This window comes from Daktulosphaira vitifoliae, unplaced genomic scaffold (assembly GCF_025091365.1).
Source record: "Daktulosphaira vitifoliae isolate Bord-2020 unplaced genomic scaffold, ASM2509136v1 Scaffold_2, whole genome shotgun sequence".
In the NCBI taxonomy this organism is placed as follows: domain Eukaryota; kingdom Metazoa; phylum Arthropoda; class Insecta; order Hemiptera; family Phylloxeridae; genus Daktulosphaira; species Daktulosphaira vitifoliae.
Window position 1 is genome coordinate 4225631 of NW_026099573.1, and position 22405 is coordinate 4248035.

Sequence of the window (22405 nt, forward strand, 5' to 3'; positions counted from 1 at the left end):
TTCAAAAGGTTAGCCTCAGATCAAAAGAGTCAGGCTTCAAAGTTTATAAAACAGTCAACTGTATCAGATTAAGCATAGGAAGCTAGCTATGCCGTGGAACTGATAGCAAAAAAAAAAAAAATGAAATCTCACACAACAGCCGAGTCAACCATTTTATCAGAATGCTGTGAATGAAATTGTTAAAATTTTGTTTGGTGAAGATTTTAAAAAAGGAGTTAGAAAAATTCCGCTAACTAATAACACTGCCCAAAGGCGTATTGAAGACATGTCTAAAGATGTTGAATTCCATGTGAATGAAGAACTTAAAGCGGCTGAATTGTTTTCCCTTCAATTAGATGAGTCTATATATATATCTTAAAATAAAGCTTATTTAATATATTTTAATATGGAAAAAAGATATTGGACTTTATTTTGTTTTCATGGTGAAAAGTTATAAAAAAATACGATTTTTGTAAAAAAGAATATTTATATTTTTAACTTTATAATCCTATAACTTTTTGAATAATGTATGGATCAATCAAATTTTTTAATGATATTTACTATTTATATACTTCTTCTATTCGATATACATTATTGTACTTTTTTTTTAATCGGACCATTACCCTGTATACAGGAGGGTTCAAAACTTAAAAATGCGTATGAAAAGTAGAACTTCTTCAACTTATTAGGTCATACATAACCTAATAATCAAACATAACCTAATAATCAAACATAAATATTTGCTATATTAATTAGAAGGAATTTGTTATTATTTAGGTCATACGTGAAACTCTAATTGTAGATTTGAAATCGACGCAAAAGGTTTTAGAAAAGTATATTTTGGTCTCTGATGAAAATTCCTTGTAGACCAGTAAATTTATTTATAAAAAACAATTTTTTTTTTTTTAGTAATGCTACTAAAAGACTTTCAACTTTTATATGTTTGCCATAAAAGTAATAACTAATCTATAATTTTTTATAAATTCTCCGTAAGAATTACAATATTATATTATTAAATATCAATTTCATGCTAATCAAATTTTTTTTATATCAATTTTATACTGTAAAATATATTTATGCGAGTTTCAGCATTAACCTATTATTTTCGTTATAGAATTATTGATATCAGGTAATTGGGTCAAGTTCTCTTCAATGCTATTCACACTACTAATTATAACTACGGGTATAATTATACTATTATAATTATTCGACGATCATTTACCTAATTCAAGACCGGCTGCTGATAATATTTCGATAAGACCGTCACGTAATTCGGCAGTTGCCGCCTGCGACACACACCACTTAAAAATCATCGACATAAAAATCGCGACCGATAGCGGTGGGTTTTGTTGAGTTATCATGACAATATACGAAGTAGGTACCGTTCCATAAGAAAAAGTATTTAAACGATATATGCTTATATACTACACGTAATGTTGTAGTAATACTCTTTTCATTAAGCACACCACGTTGGGATAAAAAACAAATTTTTACAACTATCTGTTGATTCGGCACCTACTCTTTTCATGTGATTCAATTCTCGCATTCCCTCATAAATTTAATATATTGTTGCTTTAGTTTTAGATTATTTACGAAACTTTCTTTCCATTGACAGTAATCTTTTTGCAATTTCATAAAATTTACCCAACGGGTTTACATTTTCTTTGAATAAAAAGTACACAATAAAACGTCCCGTGACTAGGGAATTATCGTTTCTTCGAATATTTTTTTACACGCATTTTCTTTGGCCGCTTACGGAACCATAAGACTACATTCTTCAATGAATCAGAACTGTTGCATTAAATACTCCACTATCTATTGAATCCTCTATAAAAACAGTACATGACATCGGTATACTAGATAGGCATATTTTTGTGATCTCCGATTTTCTTTATAGGCAAATACCCCGTTATCTTTAACATCGCCAATATTCGAGAGAATAGCTGAAAGTCGCTATTATGCGATTTTTTTAATTAATAATTTAACCGTTGAAAAAATACATTGTGTCATCTGTTCTATACCACAAACAATAAGATTAGTTTTTTGCCCTTTTAACTGTTAACTATTAACAAAACCTACAGTTAGTTGGATACATTTGCGGTTGTCGAAGTAGTAGACTCACTCGAATTATGTTGTGTTTGGATTTCAGGCCAATTTGATCCTACATCCTTTTTTAAATATAACAATGTATTATGAAGATTATTACATTTTAAACAATATCTACCCAAACATTTAATTTTGCCGTGTTTCCGTAAACAAACCATACACAGAGCTATTATATTTACTTTAGATATACGCTCGTCTACCGATAACGTAATAAAAGATGGATACTTTTATATAGTATGCGGCTGATTACAAACATGACACTTAATTTTATTACTGCATTGCGATGATTCTATTGATTCCGTTATTTGAAAACATTCGCCTAAAAATATTGTTAATTCTTTGACAGTTGATACTTTGATGATTTTATCTTCCACGACTTCAACGTTTATCCATTCAGCTTTGAACTCACCATGTGTAACAGTAAAAAACCCCATCTCCTAGATTTTTCATCTAAGGTTTCTAGAGCCTTCATACTACTATTTAAGTCGTCGAATTATGTACTACTTTTATCGCACGAATATGGACGAATCGTATGAAACGGATCAATTTGTGGTAGTGCGCCCACTGTATCCAGAGCAATCAGATTGCCGATGCGACATTTGCATTTTTGTTGTGAGTGGACGATCGAAAACAGTACAGTGTGCAAGACAACATGGAAAGTGATGAAGAACTTGTCGTTATTGCTGTGTGGTTAAATGAAGAAGAAAGAAGAGGACATAAGAGAAAATATAGAACCATAGGATCACGCTGAATACTATTTAGTTGTTCTTTTCTTGATAAATATCCATGAAGGGCGTTAGCTGAAGTGGGTTGTTGTGATGTAACAAACTTCGATTTTCTACCAACATTTCGTGATGATAACATGGACGATTTTGGTTGTGACTCTTGTGTATCACTTGATACATTTACTGTATCACTTAGATTACATGATGTTTCAAGCTCTTCTTGATCACCGTTACTATCATCACCAATTGTGATAGGTGGCGATAGGTTTGAAAGTCGCTCTTCCTCGTCATTCAAATACGGAGTGAGGAAAGTGAGCTCTTTATAGTATTTGGGAGGCTTTAGTTTTGATCCATTGCTCCTTGCATGCATTACCTGTAAAAATTAATAAAAATATTAAAAATACATAGGTACAATTTCTATAAGCATATAAAGTTCGAATTTCGATAAAATTTATCAATATTTCGAAAATTAATAAATATTAATTATAATTATAATTATAAAATTATAAAATGTTCAGTTTTTATAACTAAGGATTCGCGTATGTTTAGGCTATTTATTTATAGGTATGTAACGTGACAAAAGTATCTATTTATTTTTTTGTCTATTTGTATATATATATATATATATATATATATATATTTGTGTTGAGCTGAATGCGGACTGCGACAGCGTTTGTCAGTAAAATTATCATGATAAGGTGTTGTGATTTGTTTATGCGCGTGCGAGATAGTCAGCTGTGTACTACTTCAGACCGGTTCATGGACGGCATTTGTGTGTACATTCACTCCGCTCCTTTCCTATCTTGAACGTCATTTGCACTGCTCACCATATTATCGCCATATGATTTAAATTGTTCTTAGTAATTTCCGGCACTGGGTATTAAGTTTTTATTTGACCCCTACTCTAAAGGCTAGCCGTGTTGTCGCCGGGTCAAAGGTCGGACGGGTTGTCGGAAATTAGCCATCGTCGGAACTGGTACGCTAATATTCGTCCGTAGCGGTGTGTTTATTTTTGTTGTGTGCGTTGCAACAGATTGTTTTTTTATATTTCTATTTTTTTTATCGTGAGTGGCTGCTAAATTTGTATTATGTAAATTTTTGTTTAATGGCGTCAGTTGAGCCTGCCTCCTATTCTTGAGCCCTTCGGATCTGGTAATGTATAATTTATTATTTATGTTTTGAGCCATACCTATTTTTATTTTTTTTTAGGTGCCCTTATTTTTTTATTTAGGTCCCACAATATGACAATCGTGTGACAAGACAACCTGTCATGTTATATCTATATTTTTTGTGATTTTTTTTATAGGTTTTATATTCTATTTTATTGGGTGATGAATAGGTTATTAATACAATGTGGTGACGTAGTGCATTTTATTCCGGGGTGTCCCAACGTCTTGCAAGCTAAGTCTAACTGCCTAAAACCAGTCGCTTACTTGGGACGTATACCCGCCGTACTTAGCGGCAATGCCGCGATTAAAAGCCGGTGGGTACCCGAAGGCGTTCATCGTATTCTCTAATAATAAAAATGTAGGTGTAACTGGTATTTTTTTTATTAATATCTGTTTTTTTTCTCTCTCTCTCTTTCTTTGTCCCCTTTAATTTGTAGACGAGGTTTTTTGACCATTCGGTTTTTTTGCCTCGTGTTAACTTAATTTTTTTGTTTTTTTTTTTTACTTTATAAAGTCCCCTTAATTTAACTTAACTATCATATTTTTCTTTTTTTTTTGCGTGTTCCATCTACAATCGACTCGTGTATTTTTTTCCTTTCAAAAATCATCTCCCCTTAGTTTATACGGTACGGGCAACGGCCTTGTATAAGGTCATCCCCATTGATATGGTTATGTGACAACTGTCACGAGGTTTTGGTGTACATCTACTATCAACGACTCAACGGACATCAACTTTAGTAATTATTAATTTTATATTTTTGTTTAATTGTTTTAATATATAAAAGTTAATTTTCTTTAAAATCCTACAGTGGTCCAACAATACATTGTCTCGCCCAGTAGGTTGGCGACCCTTTTCTTGTAATTTTTTAATGCGCCATGAAAGTTACAAATTTTTTCGTTGCGGCCAATTAGTTTGATTTTTTTTATATTTGTAACCTTTCAGGTATTTGAGTATTTAGAATAAAATTAACCTGTTTTTAGTTGTTATTACTTTTGTTTCAGGTTTTTGACCACTGGAAACTCTTTTAGATCAATTTCATTTTCCTTTAGGCTAGGTGAACGCACAGTACGAAGAATCGTTTACTCAACCTGCGAAGCCATATCCCAGTTTCTGCAGCCCCTAGTTATGCCTAAACCATTTGAAGAAGTATGGAGAGAATCAGAAGGTTTTCGTGAAAAATGGAATTTTCCTAACGCGATTGCTGCCATTGATGGAAAACACGTATTGATTTAGGCACCACCGTACAGTGGATCAAATTATTTTTGTTATAAAAAACACTTTAGTACGGTGATATTAGCCTAGGTGGATGCAAATTATAAATTCATAGTCGTTGATATTGGGGCTTTTGGTAAAAACTCTTTGCGAAATTCTAATTTGGTTAAAGGCTTACAGAATGTAACACTAAATATACCTTCACAAAAATACTACCAGGTTGTGACAGGCAGTGACGTATTACCGCACGTCATAATTGGTGATGAAGTTTTCCCATTATGTTTGAATTTGATGCAACCATACTCACGCGAAGATGCACTAAGAAACGAAGAAAAAAAAGTGTTTAACTATCGGTTGAGTCGTGCTAGAAATACTGTGGAAAATACGTTTGGAATATTGCCACGGAAATTTAGAATTTTTGAACGTAAAATGTCTATGTCTCAAGAACTCATTGTGAGTGTTGTAATGGTTACATGCTGCTTGCACAACTTTCTAAGAAATGACGCGTGTCATTGGACAGAAAATGATTTGAATATTTCTATTTCCAATATGAGAAGACTGCAAGACTTAAAAAATATAGGTGAAAATTCAAAAACAGATGCTTTAGCAGTTAGGGATCGTTTCAAAAGTTATTTCAACTCAGCAGCAGGGTCAGTAGAATGGCAATTAAGTAGAGTTTGAGCTGGAAGGAGGTTCACGTGACTCTAGCACTGTATGACTATACAGTAATTAACTAAACATTTTGTACCTAAATAGCTTTATTGGCTAACTAATTATATTGAAATATGAATAAACTTACCAGTTTGATTTAATATTTTTCCAATTTCATCCCAAATATTATCTCGTCTTTGTTGATTCGATTAATGAGGGTGTTTTAAATTATACAACTCTTCGAACTCTTGTACAATTGTTATTAGTCTTGCGATATCCATGATATGTGTACTTATAATAATTATAATTAAAATAATAAATATTTTATAATTAAAACACGTGTGTACTGAGTGTCGAAATGCAACAAAATTCAAATGATCAGTGAAGTGACCAGTGACCACCGGTTGTGACACGCGTCCACTTATCAGCAATCCGTATAGCGTCATCCGCACCAATCGGAAAAGTTGCCCTTTCGATAAATTTCGTCAGCATTACCGACGGACCGATACGTACGATCTGTCCGCTGCAGGACAATGGACGCATATGTATAACTTACTATATTAATAATTCTACAATCCGTTTCATACGATTCGTCCGATGCGTACTTATGGGCGCGTACCTTAAATGTGTACAAATGACAAATTTACTATTCCGACTGTGTATAAGTACGGTCTAATATACTACTAATAATAAATACTATTACAGTTTTTATTTTATGAAAACCAATCAATTTATTTTATAAAAAATTGTATTTAATTATAAATGTTTCCTACCTTTATTATTGCAATTAATAATTAAATGTTTTCTTAGGTTTTCAAATGAAAAAGTTCTCCTATTATTTGACAGTATTGTTTTATAAGCTGAGAATGTGCATTCGACAATTACCGATGTAATAAGAGCATACTTAAAGTAAACTATATTGTCACTGGAATAGACTTCAGGAATAACCCCCAACGAGTATATAAAAATATTATTGGAAAGCTTATTTAACGGAATACTGGCAGAAACGATAGCTTATTATAAAATTTAGCTAAATTTAATTTCGCTGTATTTTAATTGATTAAACGTGTTTAAGCTTTATTTTGCGCATATTTTTCGTATCGCTCGACATTTGTAATGTGTTTATCAGTTCTTAGGTGTTGATATATATTATACTTCTTTCCAAACTTTATCTTTATCTCACACATTTTACAATATACGAAATACCCGTCTGTGGACAAAATTTCAGACCCGAATCCTAAAACTTATTTTTTTAAAAGTACACTAGCTGATACCTATTCTTTTCCCATTCAACACACGACCACATCAACTAGTCATTAGTTAATACATCATTATCAATCGATTATCCCTATTGTGGTTATCAAATTACGATTATTTTAATAATCGTTTAATTTTAAGAAATTCGTAGATTATTTCAAAAACAACAATATCTCTTATTCCCTTAATTTTATCCCGATTAGTTATTTGATTTATAATTATTATATTTTCTTGTAACTTTTGGTATTTAAAAAGATTCTTAAATTAAAATATGAACTGAATTAATTTTAATGATTTATTTTAACTAAAATAAAACTCAGTACAGGGGGGTCGCGGTACAGTGATGACGTGCATTGTTGGATCCAGTATAATGATATCTGACCGTGATTAAATCACTATTAAAAAAAAAGCCTTGGATGCAAATCTTTAGATAGTGTTTAATTAAAAAAAAATGGTGGATTATTCTAAAAGCTACATGATCTACTATTTCCTTATTAATATCCTGATTGAGATAAAGTATGTCGAATGAAAAAGGGATATAAATATTATTTCTCATAAAAAAATTGTGTTAATCCATACACTTATTAATAAGTTATATAAGTCCGAAAATTTTTTTTTGCCATAAAAAGAACATTACATAAAAAATTTAAATATATTTAAGATATATATAAGTGTCAGACTTTCCGTAACACTTTCAAAAGTTCTACTTTTAATATGCATTTTTTTTATTTGAACCCCTCCCTGTATATATGGAAATGCTCCGATTTAAAAAAAAAATATGTCGAATGAAAATATTGTATTGATCTAGCCAGGATAAAACCGCGTTGCTAGATGTTTGCTTATTCAATGTTACTACTTACGTGAAGCCTTGGCTTAAATGCGTTCTTGCAGTAAAATCACCTCATCAAGACTTGTGTTTTTTAAAGTCATTAAAATCTTATGAAACCATTGACATAAGTATTTCGAAAGTGGCACTGCAAAAATTTAGTCAGCATTTGTGGTACTTACAATCTTAGCACTATTTGACGATAAAATTGAACCAGATATGAAACGATTTATGGTAAAAAATTTAACAAAAAAAAGTGAATGTACATTTGGAAAACGATACAAACCGACAAAGGAAGAACTTGGCGGTTTGTTATACGGTTAGTATGAAAGATAAACGTGTATATTTTAATATGATTTGATATTTAATGATAACTGTAAATTATTTTATTTTAGACAAAAATATCTGTGATTTTGTGTCAGCCAAAAGTAAGTTCTTATTTACCCGTTTAAAAATTGATGATAGTTTTCTGAACGAATGTCCATTATCATGGGTGACAAATAATGCCTCATATATAGTAGCCCATAAAACTGTATCAACACTGAAAGCTGTAAATGATACTGCTGAAAGGACTGTTAAGTTGATGCAAAATTTTCATGGTTTGATTACAGTCGAAGAGAAGCAAAAACAATTTTTGTTGCGTTGTGTGCAAGAACATAGAAAATTATACCCAAATTCGAACAAAGAAACTCTCAAGAGAAAATATCCCCAATAATAATTTTTTATAAGTACCAGCATTGTAATTATAATTTCTTTAACATTAAAATAAACATGATAAAATTATCATTTCTAGTTGGTATTTTTTAAATTTGTTGTGTATTAGCATAAACAGAATTTGACTACAAAAAATTTTACCTATAATACTCATATATTTTGTAAAATTAAATATTAATCATGTTAAAACAATAAAACGATCGGCCCAATGAAAATTTTACTCATTAATTTTTGTTTAAAAAATTTAAATTTGACACAATTTTTATATGAAATATTACTTCTTATTATAAACGATTCATCAAATATGATGCGATATTCGTAAATATCCCAATTTCGACAGTTTTGCAAAATAATACTTATGTTTCAATTTTTCTAGAAAACTATTGGGTTTAGAAGAAAAATTATAGAACTTAAGTTATACACAACATTTATATCTACAATTTATTTCCTATTTAATTTTTTGTGAGAGCACTAATTAACGAGTCAATGGCAAATAACTGAAAAACTGCCCCTTTTAATTAATTTTCAACCCCAAGTCGGCACGGGTTAAACTTGTTTGATCGACCTGAAATTTTTTTGTGTTCTTTTTCATATGTATACAAATAAATTTGAGGGGTATGCACTAAGCATTTCCGAAACTTCAAAATTCTGGGACACCCTAATATATATATATATATATACATATATTTTTTTATATATTATTAGAATATATAAATATCATTATTTAAATATTATTATTCTAATAATATTGTTTAATATTATTGGTTTACTTATTTTTTTTTAAATCCACTTATGGTCCGGGTGTTGTTTTTTTTATGATCAAGACCGTCGCCTAAGTGGTTGGCGACCCGATTCTCCTTTTGCAAGGGAGCCATGAGGGTGTTGACTCCACAATCCGTTGCGTGGCCCCAGTCGTCACCTCTCACACTTTCAAAAGTTAAATTGATTCATGCAAGTTAAAGCAACATGATGTTAAAAAATGTAAAATACAATATCAAGAATATTTTTTTTATTAATTTTGATTTCCGTTTTCACCATTAAAACAAAATAAAGTCCAAAATTTTTTCTCCATAATAAAGTATATTACATAAGTTTTAATTTAAGGTATATATAAAAGTGTCAGTCTCCCGGAACATTTTTAAAAGTTAAGTTGAAAAAGTGAATTTTTTGTGAAAAAGTTACCATTTTGAAAGCCTTCCTGGGGCATGTAAAGGGTCAAATATTCGTCAAAATATATCTAAAATTAGGTAAATACCTAATGTATCTATGAAAAGAAAAAAAATTATTTGAATATTTTTTAAAAAAGATATAGTTTTTTTTTAATAAAAAAAATTGAAAAAATGTCGAAAATTTGTGATTTTTGGGGGATTTACCCCGTTTACGGGGAACGACAGAATTTTTTTCAATTTTTTAGTGAAATGTCTTCAACTAGATACGATTTGTGATCTTTTGACGTATTGTTCATCGAAATCGGTCTAGCGAGAGCTGAGATTGAGAGTTCATAGACACAAAAAATAAAAACAAATCATAGTAAAATTAATACCTTCTTAGCTGCGCATCTAAGCTAAAAAAACTGGGTTGCTATTTGAAAAACTTAAGTTGATATTGATTTAAGGGATGAAGATGGAATCTTTAATTTGTGTCAAATAGTTCAACGAAGATTTATAACAAATAAAATAATTACATATATGATAGTACTAATATTTCGGATAAAAGGTTAAACAAATCTAAATCAAAATAATTTGATTTTATAGTTGACACCTATTATCATATCAAACTTAATTCGACCTTAAATACTTTATTAGATATGAATGATTATAATTGTTTGTATGTAGAAAGATGTTACTATATTATCTCTTGTATATGAAACTTCATATATGACAGACGGGATTTTTTTTCAATGTTAAAAGAAAAAATATTTAACTAAATAATAGTTATAATTTGAGATGGAGGGATGCTATTAAATGCGATATGAGGATACCTGATGTGGGAGATTGTGTCAAGTGGAAGTTTAGGATTAAAATGGCCGACCTCAAGTAGTTGGGATTAAGGCGAGAAAAAAAAAATATTTACTGTAAATTTATCTGAAAAGCTCAATATTTTTTTTTCATATTTATTGTAATAGATTACTTTAATAATTCACTCGCACCGGTGGGTGTGTACCTCGTACCCCAAGCATTAAAGACAAAAGTGTTACTGACTTGACAATTGTACATGGCATTCAAACACCAAAAAAAAATGTTAATTTAAGCTAATTCAAATTTTAAAGTTATTTTTCTCGAAAGAAAAGAAGCACAAAAATTTAAATAATTTTAACTTTATATGCTATGCCTAATATATTTTTTTATAAATTGGACAGATTAAAGCTGTACCACAGTCTTTCGGGAGTTGTTCCTCAGACCATATGTTTTTAAAAATTTCTCCCTCAATTTCGTCTTCTCTTGGTATTTTAGTCTACATAGTTGATTTATTTCTATTCTACTTGGAAGAGGGTATTCAATATCATTAGGTTCTGATGTTGTCCATATGAATATTTTACTTCGGTTCTCACAGTTAAGCAATTAGTCAAAATACTGTCTATTTTTCTAGAATTTTGTCTTATTCCGGAATAAGAGAGCCATAATCATTTTTTAGGAATCTATCGTGTTTCTTATACCCATTCCTTATTGAATTAATCTTCTGGTACACTTCACGAGTTTTTTTTAGCTCTATGGTTGGTCTCGGCTTCCCTCAGTATGTCTTTTGCGTATTTTCGTTTTTCATAAGTAATTTCCTTCTCCCTGCTGGAGGGGTCATTAATCCTTTATAATCTAACTTTTTTCCTTTTATTAAGGGCCTCATCAAAAGAAGTATTGAACCATGGTTTTTCATTTTCTTTTGTTTGCCTATAATAGTATCTGTAACCTCTGTTATAGTTTCCTTTATTCTCTTCCATTTATAATCTATTGTATCTAATTGATTTATGTCTAAGTTAGAGATTGTTTCACGCAGCTGTCGTCCGAAACTCATACATACAATGTTGTTTTTTAATTTATTTACTTCATATCTGTCCATAATTGTTTCTTTTTTAACTGCTAATTTTTTAAGTTTTTAAAAAACTTAAAACACTTTTAGCTTTCCTTTCACCAAGTGATGGTCCGAATCACAGGGAGCTCCTCTAACTGTTTTGACATCTTGTAGACATTTTTTGAACCTTGTGTTAAACAGGACATGTTCTATTTGGTTGGTATATCTACTATTAGGTGCTTTCTATGCCCCCTTATAGATGTCTTTACGTGGGAACATTGTGCTTTTCACAGTAAGTACCCCATCACTTGCATAGTCTATAAGCCTAAGTTCGTTTTCACTAGTTAAGTCGTGCACGTTATAATTGCCAATGGTTGCTCTAAATATGTTTTCTTTTCCCAATTTAGCATTGAAATCCCTTAGGATTTTTCTAATCATGCTACGTGGGGTTTCATTTAGGGCATGTTCCGAATTTTTACAGAATTCGTTCTTCTTCTTTGGTGCTTTTTCTTCCGCAGGCGCGTGTCCGCTCAGAAAAATGATATCAAAGCACTGCCCTTTAACTGTCAATGTTGTTATCCTAGGATGAATACTTTTAAATTCTGTTACCAAAGGGATTATACTTTTGTGCACTGCAAAACCCGTTTCAAATCGCCCTCGATCATTAAATTCTCTGTAGAATATAGTCGTGTCTTGAAGATCCAAGATACCTTTGTCGCCCCATCTTATCTTATGTAGGGCTACCACTCCTAAATTATATCTCCTAATTTCATTGATTAAGCATTGTGCTGCTCCATGTTTGAAAAGTGTGGGAATGTTCCAAGTTCCCAATAATGAGCCATATTTCCATTTTCCAAATTTCCACAATTCTGAGAGAAGTTTATTGTTAGATCCTAAACAATGATGTTTTTATATGGCAGGGTTGTTAGTCCTGCGTATAACATCCAACCTGGAGGACAGGACTACCACAACCACTTAAGGTCATGGTAGGACTATTGCAGTGAACTGGGCGATGGGAGCGCCACTTTTCCTATGCCTTAACTCGGGTTTGCAAAACCCGTAACACTGAGTGTCCCATTGAGAATATAACATGATTTATTTTAAGATATAATAATCGTATGGATCAATATTATGTTAATAAAACATTATTATTACGCAATCGAAAATAATATAATATCTTTGGATAATACTTAAGAAAAATTAAATTTAGCTATAATTATTAAGCCAGAACATTTTCTTACGAAATAGTTTTTTTAAAGAAAATTTCCAATATTCTTCGTGTACTTATAATTATTAATATAGAAAATATAAATGAAGTAATTTAAATTTTAGAGGTTCAGACTCTTCATAAAAAAATGATAAATTAATTTTTACAACTAAGCTATCATTAATTAGTATTAATAATTATATTATTTATAATATAGTACCTATATTTATTCCTTTTAATAATAAAAATCAATCTATTAATTTAATAAAAAATGTAAAATATTTTTTAATAGATATCCTTATATCTCATTATATAAAATTTAATAGTTTAGAATCAAGACTATTAAATTTTATCTAGACTCTAGATAATTGTAAATTATTAATGACATTTTAGTTTTCAAAAGCGATGCATTCATGTTTGATACGGATGAAGTTTCCATTTGATAAACAGATTTATTAAACAGTAACTATACCTTACCGCTTGTGATGATAAACATGTGATGTTTATGTATCACAAATTGATTCAGATAGGTGTTACAACTCCTACTTTCCAAATAATTGGAATTTCGTTACTATGCAAAAATACTGTGGTTACTACAGCATGAATTGGCATACTATTGTCGAGAAAATTATTTTAAATAATATCATTAAAAAAAATCTATGTGGCGATAACTTTGAAGCAACTCAATTACAATCAAAATTTGAATCAATTCCTATGGAATTTAATTTACTAAATTTAAGTTGTTGTTATAATTTTGACTATTCCCTAAAACACTTATCCGCGAAGTTGAGATGATTTTAGTTTTATTATGATGTGTTTATTTTTTGTTTATTACTACTTTTTCTCAGCTCTCTCCGAAACGATTTCTTTCAACGATACATCAAAAGATCACAAATCATATAGAGGAAATCTACAAAAAAATTCGCATATTTAAAATCAGTAAATGTTGACTTTTTTTTCTTAAAACTACCATAACTTTTTGAAAAATGAGCTAATCAAAAAAAAAATTTTTTATACAAAAATCTTACTTATTTCTCTTTTATTTGATATAAACTGTGACACAGCACTGTGCTACGCTCTAGGCTGGTGATCACCCGTATATCTCACGATAATAGCCGCCCACTTATCAATATGATAATCGATTGTCGCTCCGCCATTAACACCGTGACGCCGACGATTTATTACTGATGATGATGCGCTCTTTCAATTTCCGACTTTCATCTTAACTGGTAGTTTACGTTTCTTTTAGTTCTGCGATTGAAATAAGTGTATTTTACCGATAGTGATTTATACACATTAGGGTGGATCAAAAAAAGTCAATCTACGAAATTTTAATGAGAACCATTTTAAGTTTATTATATACATTAAAATAGACATTTTGTGAAACTTTGACTTAAAATAAAAATTCTGGTTGCTCAATATTTTTTTAGTATTTTGACTAAATATACTTTGAAAAATAAAAAACGATCTCTGTTATTCAATTTTTGGTCAAATATTATGATTAGTGATCAAAATAGTTTGATTTTTACTGTAGAGTACAAATATTTTAGTTTCAATTTTTTAAGACGAAAATTGATAGCGTGGATATCATAATTAGCGTTATTAAATGGTATATTTCTAGTAGGTCTCAAGTAAGCTTAAACACTTTTTTTTATGCAATTAGGCTGATATTTATGTATATTATAAGAAAAAAAAATTCTTCACTAATCTTTAAAATTTATTTATTTTTCTAATTAATGCATTAACTATAATATACGATATTCTTGAAAATATAAATATATTTGTTTATTAAACAATTCATTTTTTATTAAATATCTTCTTCTTCTTAGCTTACCGGTCCATTAAGGACCATTGCTGCCTTCAACAGGTCTCCCCTTCTCTCTCTATTGTAAGTCAATTCATGTCACATTCTGGTCTATGACTAGGGGTCTTTTTTTGTTCATTTTATCCACGAGTATATTTTTATTAGTTGACCATTCGCTCTTCAAGTGTGTCCAAACCAATCTAGTCTTTTACTCCTCATAAAGGCTAGAATGTTTGGTCTTTTGTATAATTTCTGTAGCTCTTTATTTTTTCTTCTGTCAAACGTATTTGTTTCTCGGTTAAAGCGTGGTCCAAATATATTCCGGAGTAATTTTCTTTTAAATATTATCAGCTTTCTCTCATCGCCTTTTGTTAATGACCATGTCTCACTCGCGTACGTCACTATTGATCGCAAATAGCTATGATATAAGCGTATCTTTGATGTCCATAATAGTAATTTTGATTTCAAGAGCTTAATTATACTATAATAACACCTGTTCTCGCTCATGATTCTTTCATTTATCTCTTGGTGCATATTATTCTTGTTATTGACGTTTACTCCCAGATACTTGAAGTTGTCCACTGCTTCAAATTTCCAATTGTCTTCCAATATTATAGGTCGTTTATGTTTAGATTGATCTTTGACATCACCATGTACTTAGTTTAATTTTCATTTACATATAAGCCCATTGACATGCTTGCCTTAAGTAAAGGGTGTTTCAAAAAGAACGCCGAATATGAAAATGTCGCCATTTTATTTGTTTGTTGTTGGCAGCATTGTTTTTGCAATTTTTGATATCTATTATTATTGACGTTTTGTGTTGTCTAGGAATTTGGTTGTTCTTAGTTATTGTGTTTATTGTGTTACAATGGAAAAGTACAATACAAAACAACGAATTTTGTTCATTTAAACTTATAGAATCGGTGAAAATTTCGTAGCTACCATTTCTAAAAGAATCAACTATTCGTCATTTAGTTACAAAATTCGAAGCAAGTGGTTCAGTTGAAGACATCAAAAGCCCATGACGTCCTCGAAGTGGTCGGAGTGAGGCAAATGTGGCTCTTATGCGTGATTCAGTTGAGTTCGGTAGGGAGCAATGCTCACTGATTTCCTATGGCTTCAATTGAATCAAATGAATATCAATAACCTTTGGTTCCAACAGGATGGTGCAACGTGCCACACTTCAGCAGAAACAATTGCACTCCTTCGTGTGAGATTTCCAGACCGACTAATCTCGTTGCGCGGAGACCAAGTCTATCCAACTTGATCATGTGACTTAACACCGTGTGACTTTTTTTGTGGGGTTAGACTAAGTCACAAGTCTACGAAAACAAACCTAAAAATGTGACGGAACTCTAGTGTAAAATTCAACGTGTTCTTGGCCAAATCGATGCAGATGTGTGTGATCGGATGATGGTGACTTTCATGGACAGAGATATTGCGTGCAGGACTAGTAGGGAGGGCGTATGCCCGATATTATTTTTCATGTTCAAACCTCAAGATCTTCTGAATCGAATAGTATGATTTTTTTGCTTTTTTTATGAAAATAAATTAATTTTATAACACTTTCAAATCCGGCGTATTTTTTGAAACACCCTTAGGCCGACATCACTGAATCTCCACTTACCCACATTTGCTGTTGTTCATAGATATCTCATATTATTTTTTCAAGAGCTAGGTTGAATAATGTAGGTGATAGTGCGTCCCCCTGGCGTAAGCCGGTTTTTACCTTAAATGGCTCAGAGTCATTCTGCAAAAATCGTATTTTGCAAATTATCTTCTCGCTGCACATTTTTATTAGATTTACATATTTTTTCAGTATTCCAAGTATTTTATTCTATATATTTAAATTTTACCCGTTAAATAACGAACTTACGAGGAAATATGTATTTACGTATTTTATAGAATAAGTTAAGATATAAAAATTAATATCTGAACATTTTTTTGTGTAATTTCTTGTTTTCAAAATACAAGCAAAAAATTATAAAAATATCCCATTTCACTAATTTTCAACCCTTTTGCGGCAGAGGGTTGACCAATTGCGACCGAACTTCATAAAAAATGTTTGCTCATAGCAATAAAAAAATTTAGAGGGTCCTGCAAACAAAAAATTAAAAATTTTTTTGCTATATCTATAACAGAGAACCACCCTACCCTCTAGTGACTATTTTAAAAAGTGATGGTAGTATAAGAATTTGTGCTCACTATAAGGTAACAGTTAACAAGTTTAAACAGTATGTAAAGTAATCCTTAATTAGGATTGATGATATATTTCATAAAGTTAGTAAAGGAGAGTTTAGTAAAATTGATTTAAGTGAAACTTATATCGAACTAGAAGTCGATGAGGAATTTTCAAAAATATTGACGTGGAGTGCTCATAAAGGTTTGTTAGAATACATAGATTACCTTATGGTATAAAACCAGTTAGTACAATTTTTCAAAAATTAATTGAACTATTTCTAGGTGTAGAGGGCGTAACTAATTTTTTAGATGATATAATAGTGACAGGTCAAACGAGAGAAAAGCATTTAAAAAATTTAGATAAGGTATTTCAAATTTTAAGTGAAACAGGATTAAAAATGAAACTATCAAAATGTGAATTTTTCAAAAAAGAGTTAGAGTACTTAGGTTATGTAATAACTAAGAATGGTTTGAAAAAGTGTGAAAATAAAGTTAAAGCTATTTTAATTGCGCCTTTACCAGGAAACGTAACGCAAGTTAAATCATTTGCTGGAATAGTAATTTATTATTCCAGGTTTTTACCAAATGATTTAATTGTAATGAAACCTATTGATGAATTGTTCGAAAAAAACGGTTTAAGTGTTCAAATGAATGTCAGCAGGCATTTGATAAAATTAAAAGTTTAATATTATCTAACAAGGTATTGATTCATTTTAATCAGGAATTACTAATTGTTTTCAAAAAGGATGCTTCAAATGAAGGTATTGCAAGTTGTTTATCTCATGTGATGAAAGATGGTAGTGAGAGGCCATTATTTTTATTTTTAGAACCTTAATGCTAACGAAAAAAAAACTTGTGGCGGATAAAGAGGCATTAACAGTTTACTGGTGTAAACGGAAATGTTTCAATATTTACAAAATCAGAACTTTATTATTAAAACCGATCATTTTCCCTTATTAGGAATTCTAGGGGAAAATAAATGCATACCAACAATGATAACAGCTAGATTTCAAAGATGGGCAATATTTTTGTCCCGTTTTCAATATAAGTTATAATAAATAAAAGGTGGAGATTATAACACGGCTGATTTGATATTACCTTCTTTTCTTCGCCTTAATCCCAGTTACTTGGGATCGGCCGCCCTTATCCTAAACATCCACTTGACACGATATCCCACTTCATCTACGCTCACATCAGCTGTCCTTATATCGAATTCAATAACATCTCTCCATCACTTTTTTGGTTTTCCTTTACCTCTACTTCAATCAACATTAATTTCTACAACTGTTCTTACGACTTCCGATTCTTCTCTATCATAACATGACCAAAGTATCTAAGTCTATTTTCTCTCATTTTATCCACGATTGACACCTATACTCTCTCTTATATGCTCATTTTTTATCCTATCTTCTCTAGTCACTTCACTCGTCCATCGAAGCATTCTCATCTCTGCTACACTCATTTTCTGCTCTACTTTCTTATCAACCGCCCAACACTCTGAACCATACATCATAGCTTGCCTCACTACAGTCTTGTTCAATTTACCTTTCAGCCTCATTGGAATTCTTTTATCGCATATAAGAAATAAAATCGAGACGCTTCTCTCCACTTCAACACCCATACTTTATCCTGTGTCTTTCATCCTCGTCAATACCACCGCTCTTTTGCACAACTAATCCTAAATACTTGAAATTTTCCACCTCTCCAATCATGTTCTCGCCTATTGTCTCTGACCACCTTATTTCACCTACCTCGTGTTCTCCTTTGTCAAAATCGTACTCTATATAATTTGTCTTACTCCTACTTACTCTGAAACCCTATTCTTCAAGAGCTGATCTCCACACTTCTAGACTTTGATTAATTTCCCCCCTATTTTATCCTATTAACAACACTACATCGTCAGCAACATGCACACGGCACCATTCCATGTATTTCTCTAGTAATTTCATCCATCACTATAGAAAATAATTTAGGACTTAAAATAGAATCCTAGTGCACTCCTACTCTTACCCTAAAACCTTTCGTTACTCCTCCCACACTTTTTACGCTAGTATAAGTTCCATAATACATATCCTGTTATCGAGATTATCTATTAGTGTCCAATACATTTCGAGTGATTACAATTTAGATAGCTTTTATCTATCTTATATAGAAGCCGATTATATACCTATTTCTTCAATAAATTTTTATTACGTTATAGCATTATTAATCTTAGGAAGGACGTTAAGGTGTAACAATTGTTGAGGTAATGTATATAAATAATATAAATGTATATTAATGCAATAAAAAATTACAATGGTAGTGGAGTAAAGGAATCTAAAGTAGATGACATTATAACAGTGAGGTGGTATTTGTTATGTGGCAAATAAACGTGGAAAAAAGTAACGGTTATTAATAGAACAGGGATTAAAACGAACAAGTGTGAATTATTGATAGAAAAAAAGTATGTACAAAACATGTAGAATCAAATAATTGAGGCTACAGATAATATAGATTTAAGAACACAATATAAGAGGAGCAGTATTACAAACCACATATAACCAATCGCCCAGTTAGGTATATTAAGTATTTGATAAGATATGTGATGTAAATTAAGTATATTTTTAAAGTAAGTAAAAAAGAAACGGTAGCACAGTGTGGACGAGACATTGATGGGCCAAGTATTGATGATATCTGACAGTGATTAAAATCACTATCATAAGAAACGCTTCGATACAAATCTGCAGATAGTGTTTAATTTTATGAAATGGTTAATTATTTCAAAAAACAAATTAGATCCTATTTCCTTAATTATATCATGATTAGTAGTTCTTTGATTTAAAAATATTATACATGAAAAAATACTAATTATAGTAATAAAATTTAGTATGACAATAATATTTAATTAATTAATATTGTAATTTATACAGAGTTAAAAAAATAATAATATATTTGTATATTCCTCTACTTTTAACGTGTATAAAACTTTAAAGGGTTAGATGTAATAATTATCAGTAAAAAATTTTTGTTACGTATAAGTAACAGATGTTACTTACACTAGACATACACATTCATCAGAATCAAAAATAAACGTTTCGCGCTGTTTTCAAATCTGATATTAGACTTTTTCTATCGCTTAAAATGTATTATATTATTACTAATTAATAAAAAATTGTTTTCAAATTATTACTGATTTTGATTTTTAGTATGTTAAAAATAATTAAAATGACATATTTATACTATTGTTTTAATCCTTTAAAATTGATTTTTATGAAAGTTTATAGCAATAAATATAGTTAAAAAAACTAAAAAAAAACACGTTTTTAAAGCATATCGAACTAAAAAGTTAAAAATAAGCTTAAAACAATAATGAACGAAAAATTCTAGTATTATTGTGATAAAAGCGTCGGGCGCTCAATATACGAAAAATATGACACCAAGCACCCACGCTTTTATCACAATAATACTAGAATTTTTCGTTCATTATTGTTTTAAGCTTATTTTAAAAATTATTTTTAACTTTTTAGTTCAATGTGCTTTAAAAGCGTGTTTTTTTAAACTATATTTATTTTTCACTTTTTAGTTCCATGTTATGATAGTAGTTACTATCAATATCATGGCTGTAATGGGTAACGGGAAATCAGGGTTCGATTCCGGGGAGGGAGTCTGAGAAACGGCTACAACATCCAAAGAAAGCAGCAGGCGCGTAAATTACCCACTCCCGGAACATGGAGGTAGTGACGAAAAATGACTATACGGTTCATCCTTTCTAGTCGGAATAAATACACTCTATATCTCTTAATGAGAATAAAGCGTGTTAATATATACTGTTAATAGTAATTAGAATATATATATATATACATCAAAAGCGACTTAAGTACGTAAACGTATAATGCACGAGGTATAGCTGTGTTTTGATGGCGGGCGGGGAGCGGTGGAACGTTATATTCGAGGCATATACGGCGGTTGCAGGAATATATAAATATATATACGTAAGGCGCATTACAAGCCGGCGGTATTGGTCAGTCAAAATAAAAATTTGTTTATATATATATAATTAATGATACGCCGCGTGTACGGGTACGAAAACCAAAAATATAAAATTATACAGGATTAGTGTTACTGGTAAGTAGTGAGCGGGGTGGGGTGAATGCGTTACGTCTAGTCTCAAGTTCATAGACGATGGGATACGCGAGAATAATAACACATGCCGCGGAGAAAGTTACAAACTCACATCACACATACAAGTGAAACTAATATAAGGGTGTTAAAAAAAGTTGAATTTGTGACCATAACTTTTAGATCAACTTGCAATTTTGAAATTGACATCATCAAATAGACAGTTTTAAGATTGCATATTGCAGGAAATTTTGTAATTACTATTAGCAGTAAATAAATCAGAAATGCTCAATAGTTGTATGCATTTTTAACTCAAAAGAACGTTAAGTGAGAGCTGAGAAAATAACTGATAGTCACAAAAAAAACCATATAGTAAAATAATTTAAAAATTAATGAGAAATTTCTTATCACGAGTGGAGACTACAGTGATAAAATCCTTAATATTAATTGTTGTTATTGAATTTTAATCAGATAAAAATCAAACTAACTTTTTCTTACTCAAAAATAATTAAGAAAAAATTCACCCGCATGAGTGGGTTTGTACCTCGTACCCAAGCGTTAAAGACATAAGTGTTACCGACTTGGCAACCGTATGTCGCATTCAACCATCGAAAAAAAATGATAATTTGAGCTAATTAAAATTTTAAAGTTTTTTTTCTCTACTTAAAAGTAGCAAAACAATTTAACTTTATATGCTATGCCAAATATATTTATACAATATTTATGAAACTCTGTGTACTCCCCTTGTAAAGTATTTTAAAATAAAATAAAAAACTTAGAATTTTAACACAAAAATATCATATTTTTGAATACGGTGACCATTTTTTACAGTGAATACAATTCGAGAAGTTAATTTTTTTTTTGAAAATAAAGTATATTACTTCTTTTTTCTTTCTTAGTTTCGGCTTTAAAGAACATACTGCCAACGATAAACTCTGTCACCTATCTCTGTCCTCCTCTGCTTCTCTCCATTAGCTGCCAGGCTCCACCCTTTATATTTCTTTCTTCACACCATCTTCCTATCTCAGCTTAGGTCTACCTAACGGTCTTTTTCCCATAGGGTCTTCTTCAATCACCCGTTTAACTAAAGTACCCTGTTTGTGCCAAGCATTGCCTGCCCAATTGAGTATACGTTTGGCAATCTCTCCAACTATTTTCGGCCAAATACACCAAAATAAGAGATTGGCAGTAAATTAGAAGAAATGCCGGAATTTAAATCTTCTATAAGTGCTGTGTGTTCCACCGACGAAGAGTTTCAGTTACTATCAAAGTTCTCCTCGTTCAATAAATTATTGCGCGTTGTGGCTTATTGTTTAAGATTTAAAAATAACGCATTAGATAATTTTTACAAAAAGAAAAATATATTTCATACTTCTAAGCGAAATGGCTTTGTAAGTGCGATAGAAAGAAACGCAGCGAGGTTATGTTTAGTTAAGTTGGTTCAAGGTCGATCATTTCTAAGCGAAATA

At 30.8% G+C, this 22405-nt stretch overlaps 1 protein-coding gene and 1 pseudogene across 1 annotated transcript; one reads left to right on the top strand and one right to left on the bottom strand.

Annotated features, from left to right (window-relative positions):
* Nucleotides 1–5105: 5105 nt before the first annotated feature.
* On the top strand, nucleotides 5106–5873 carry LOC126897372 (uncharacterized). Its single transcript, XM_050670912.1, has 2 exons — nucleotides 5106–5201; nucleotides 5283–5873. Exons 1-2 carry the CDS (start codon nucleotides 5106–5108, stop codon nucleotides 5871–5873), a joined length of 687 nt encoding a protein of 228 aa, XP_050526869.1.
* Nucleotides 5874–11270: 5397 nt separating this feature from the next.
* LOC126897375 (craniofacial development protein 2-like) lies at nucleotides 11271–12631 on the bottom strand (annotated as a pseudogene).
* Between the last annotated feature and the right edge of the window lie 9774 nt (nucleotides 12632–22405).

What these genes read in the sequence shown, in the direction of transcription:
- LOC126897372 (XM_050670912.1), top strand. Translation starts at nt 5,106, where the DNA reads ATGCCTAAACCATTTGAAGAAGTATGGAGAGAATCAGAAGGTTTTCGT. An exon ending in CTGCCATTGATGGAAAACAC is followed by an intron (nt 5,202 to 5,282) that starts GTATTGATTTAG and finishes ATATTAGCCTAG; the next exon opens with GTGGATGCAAATTATAAATT.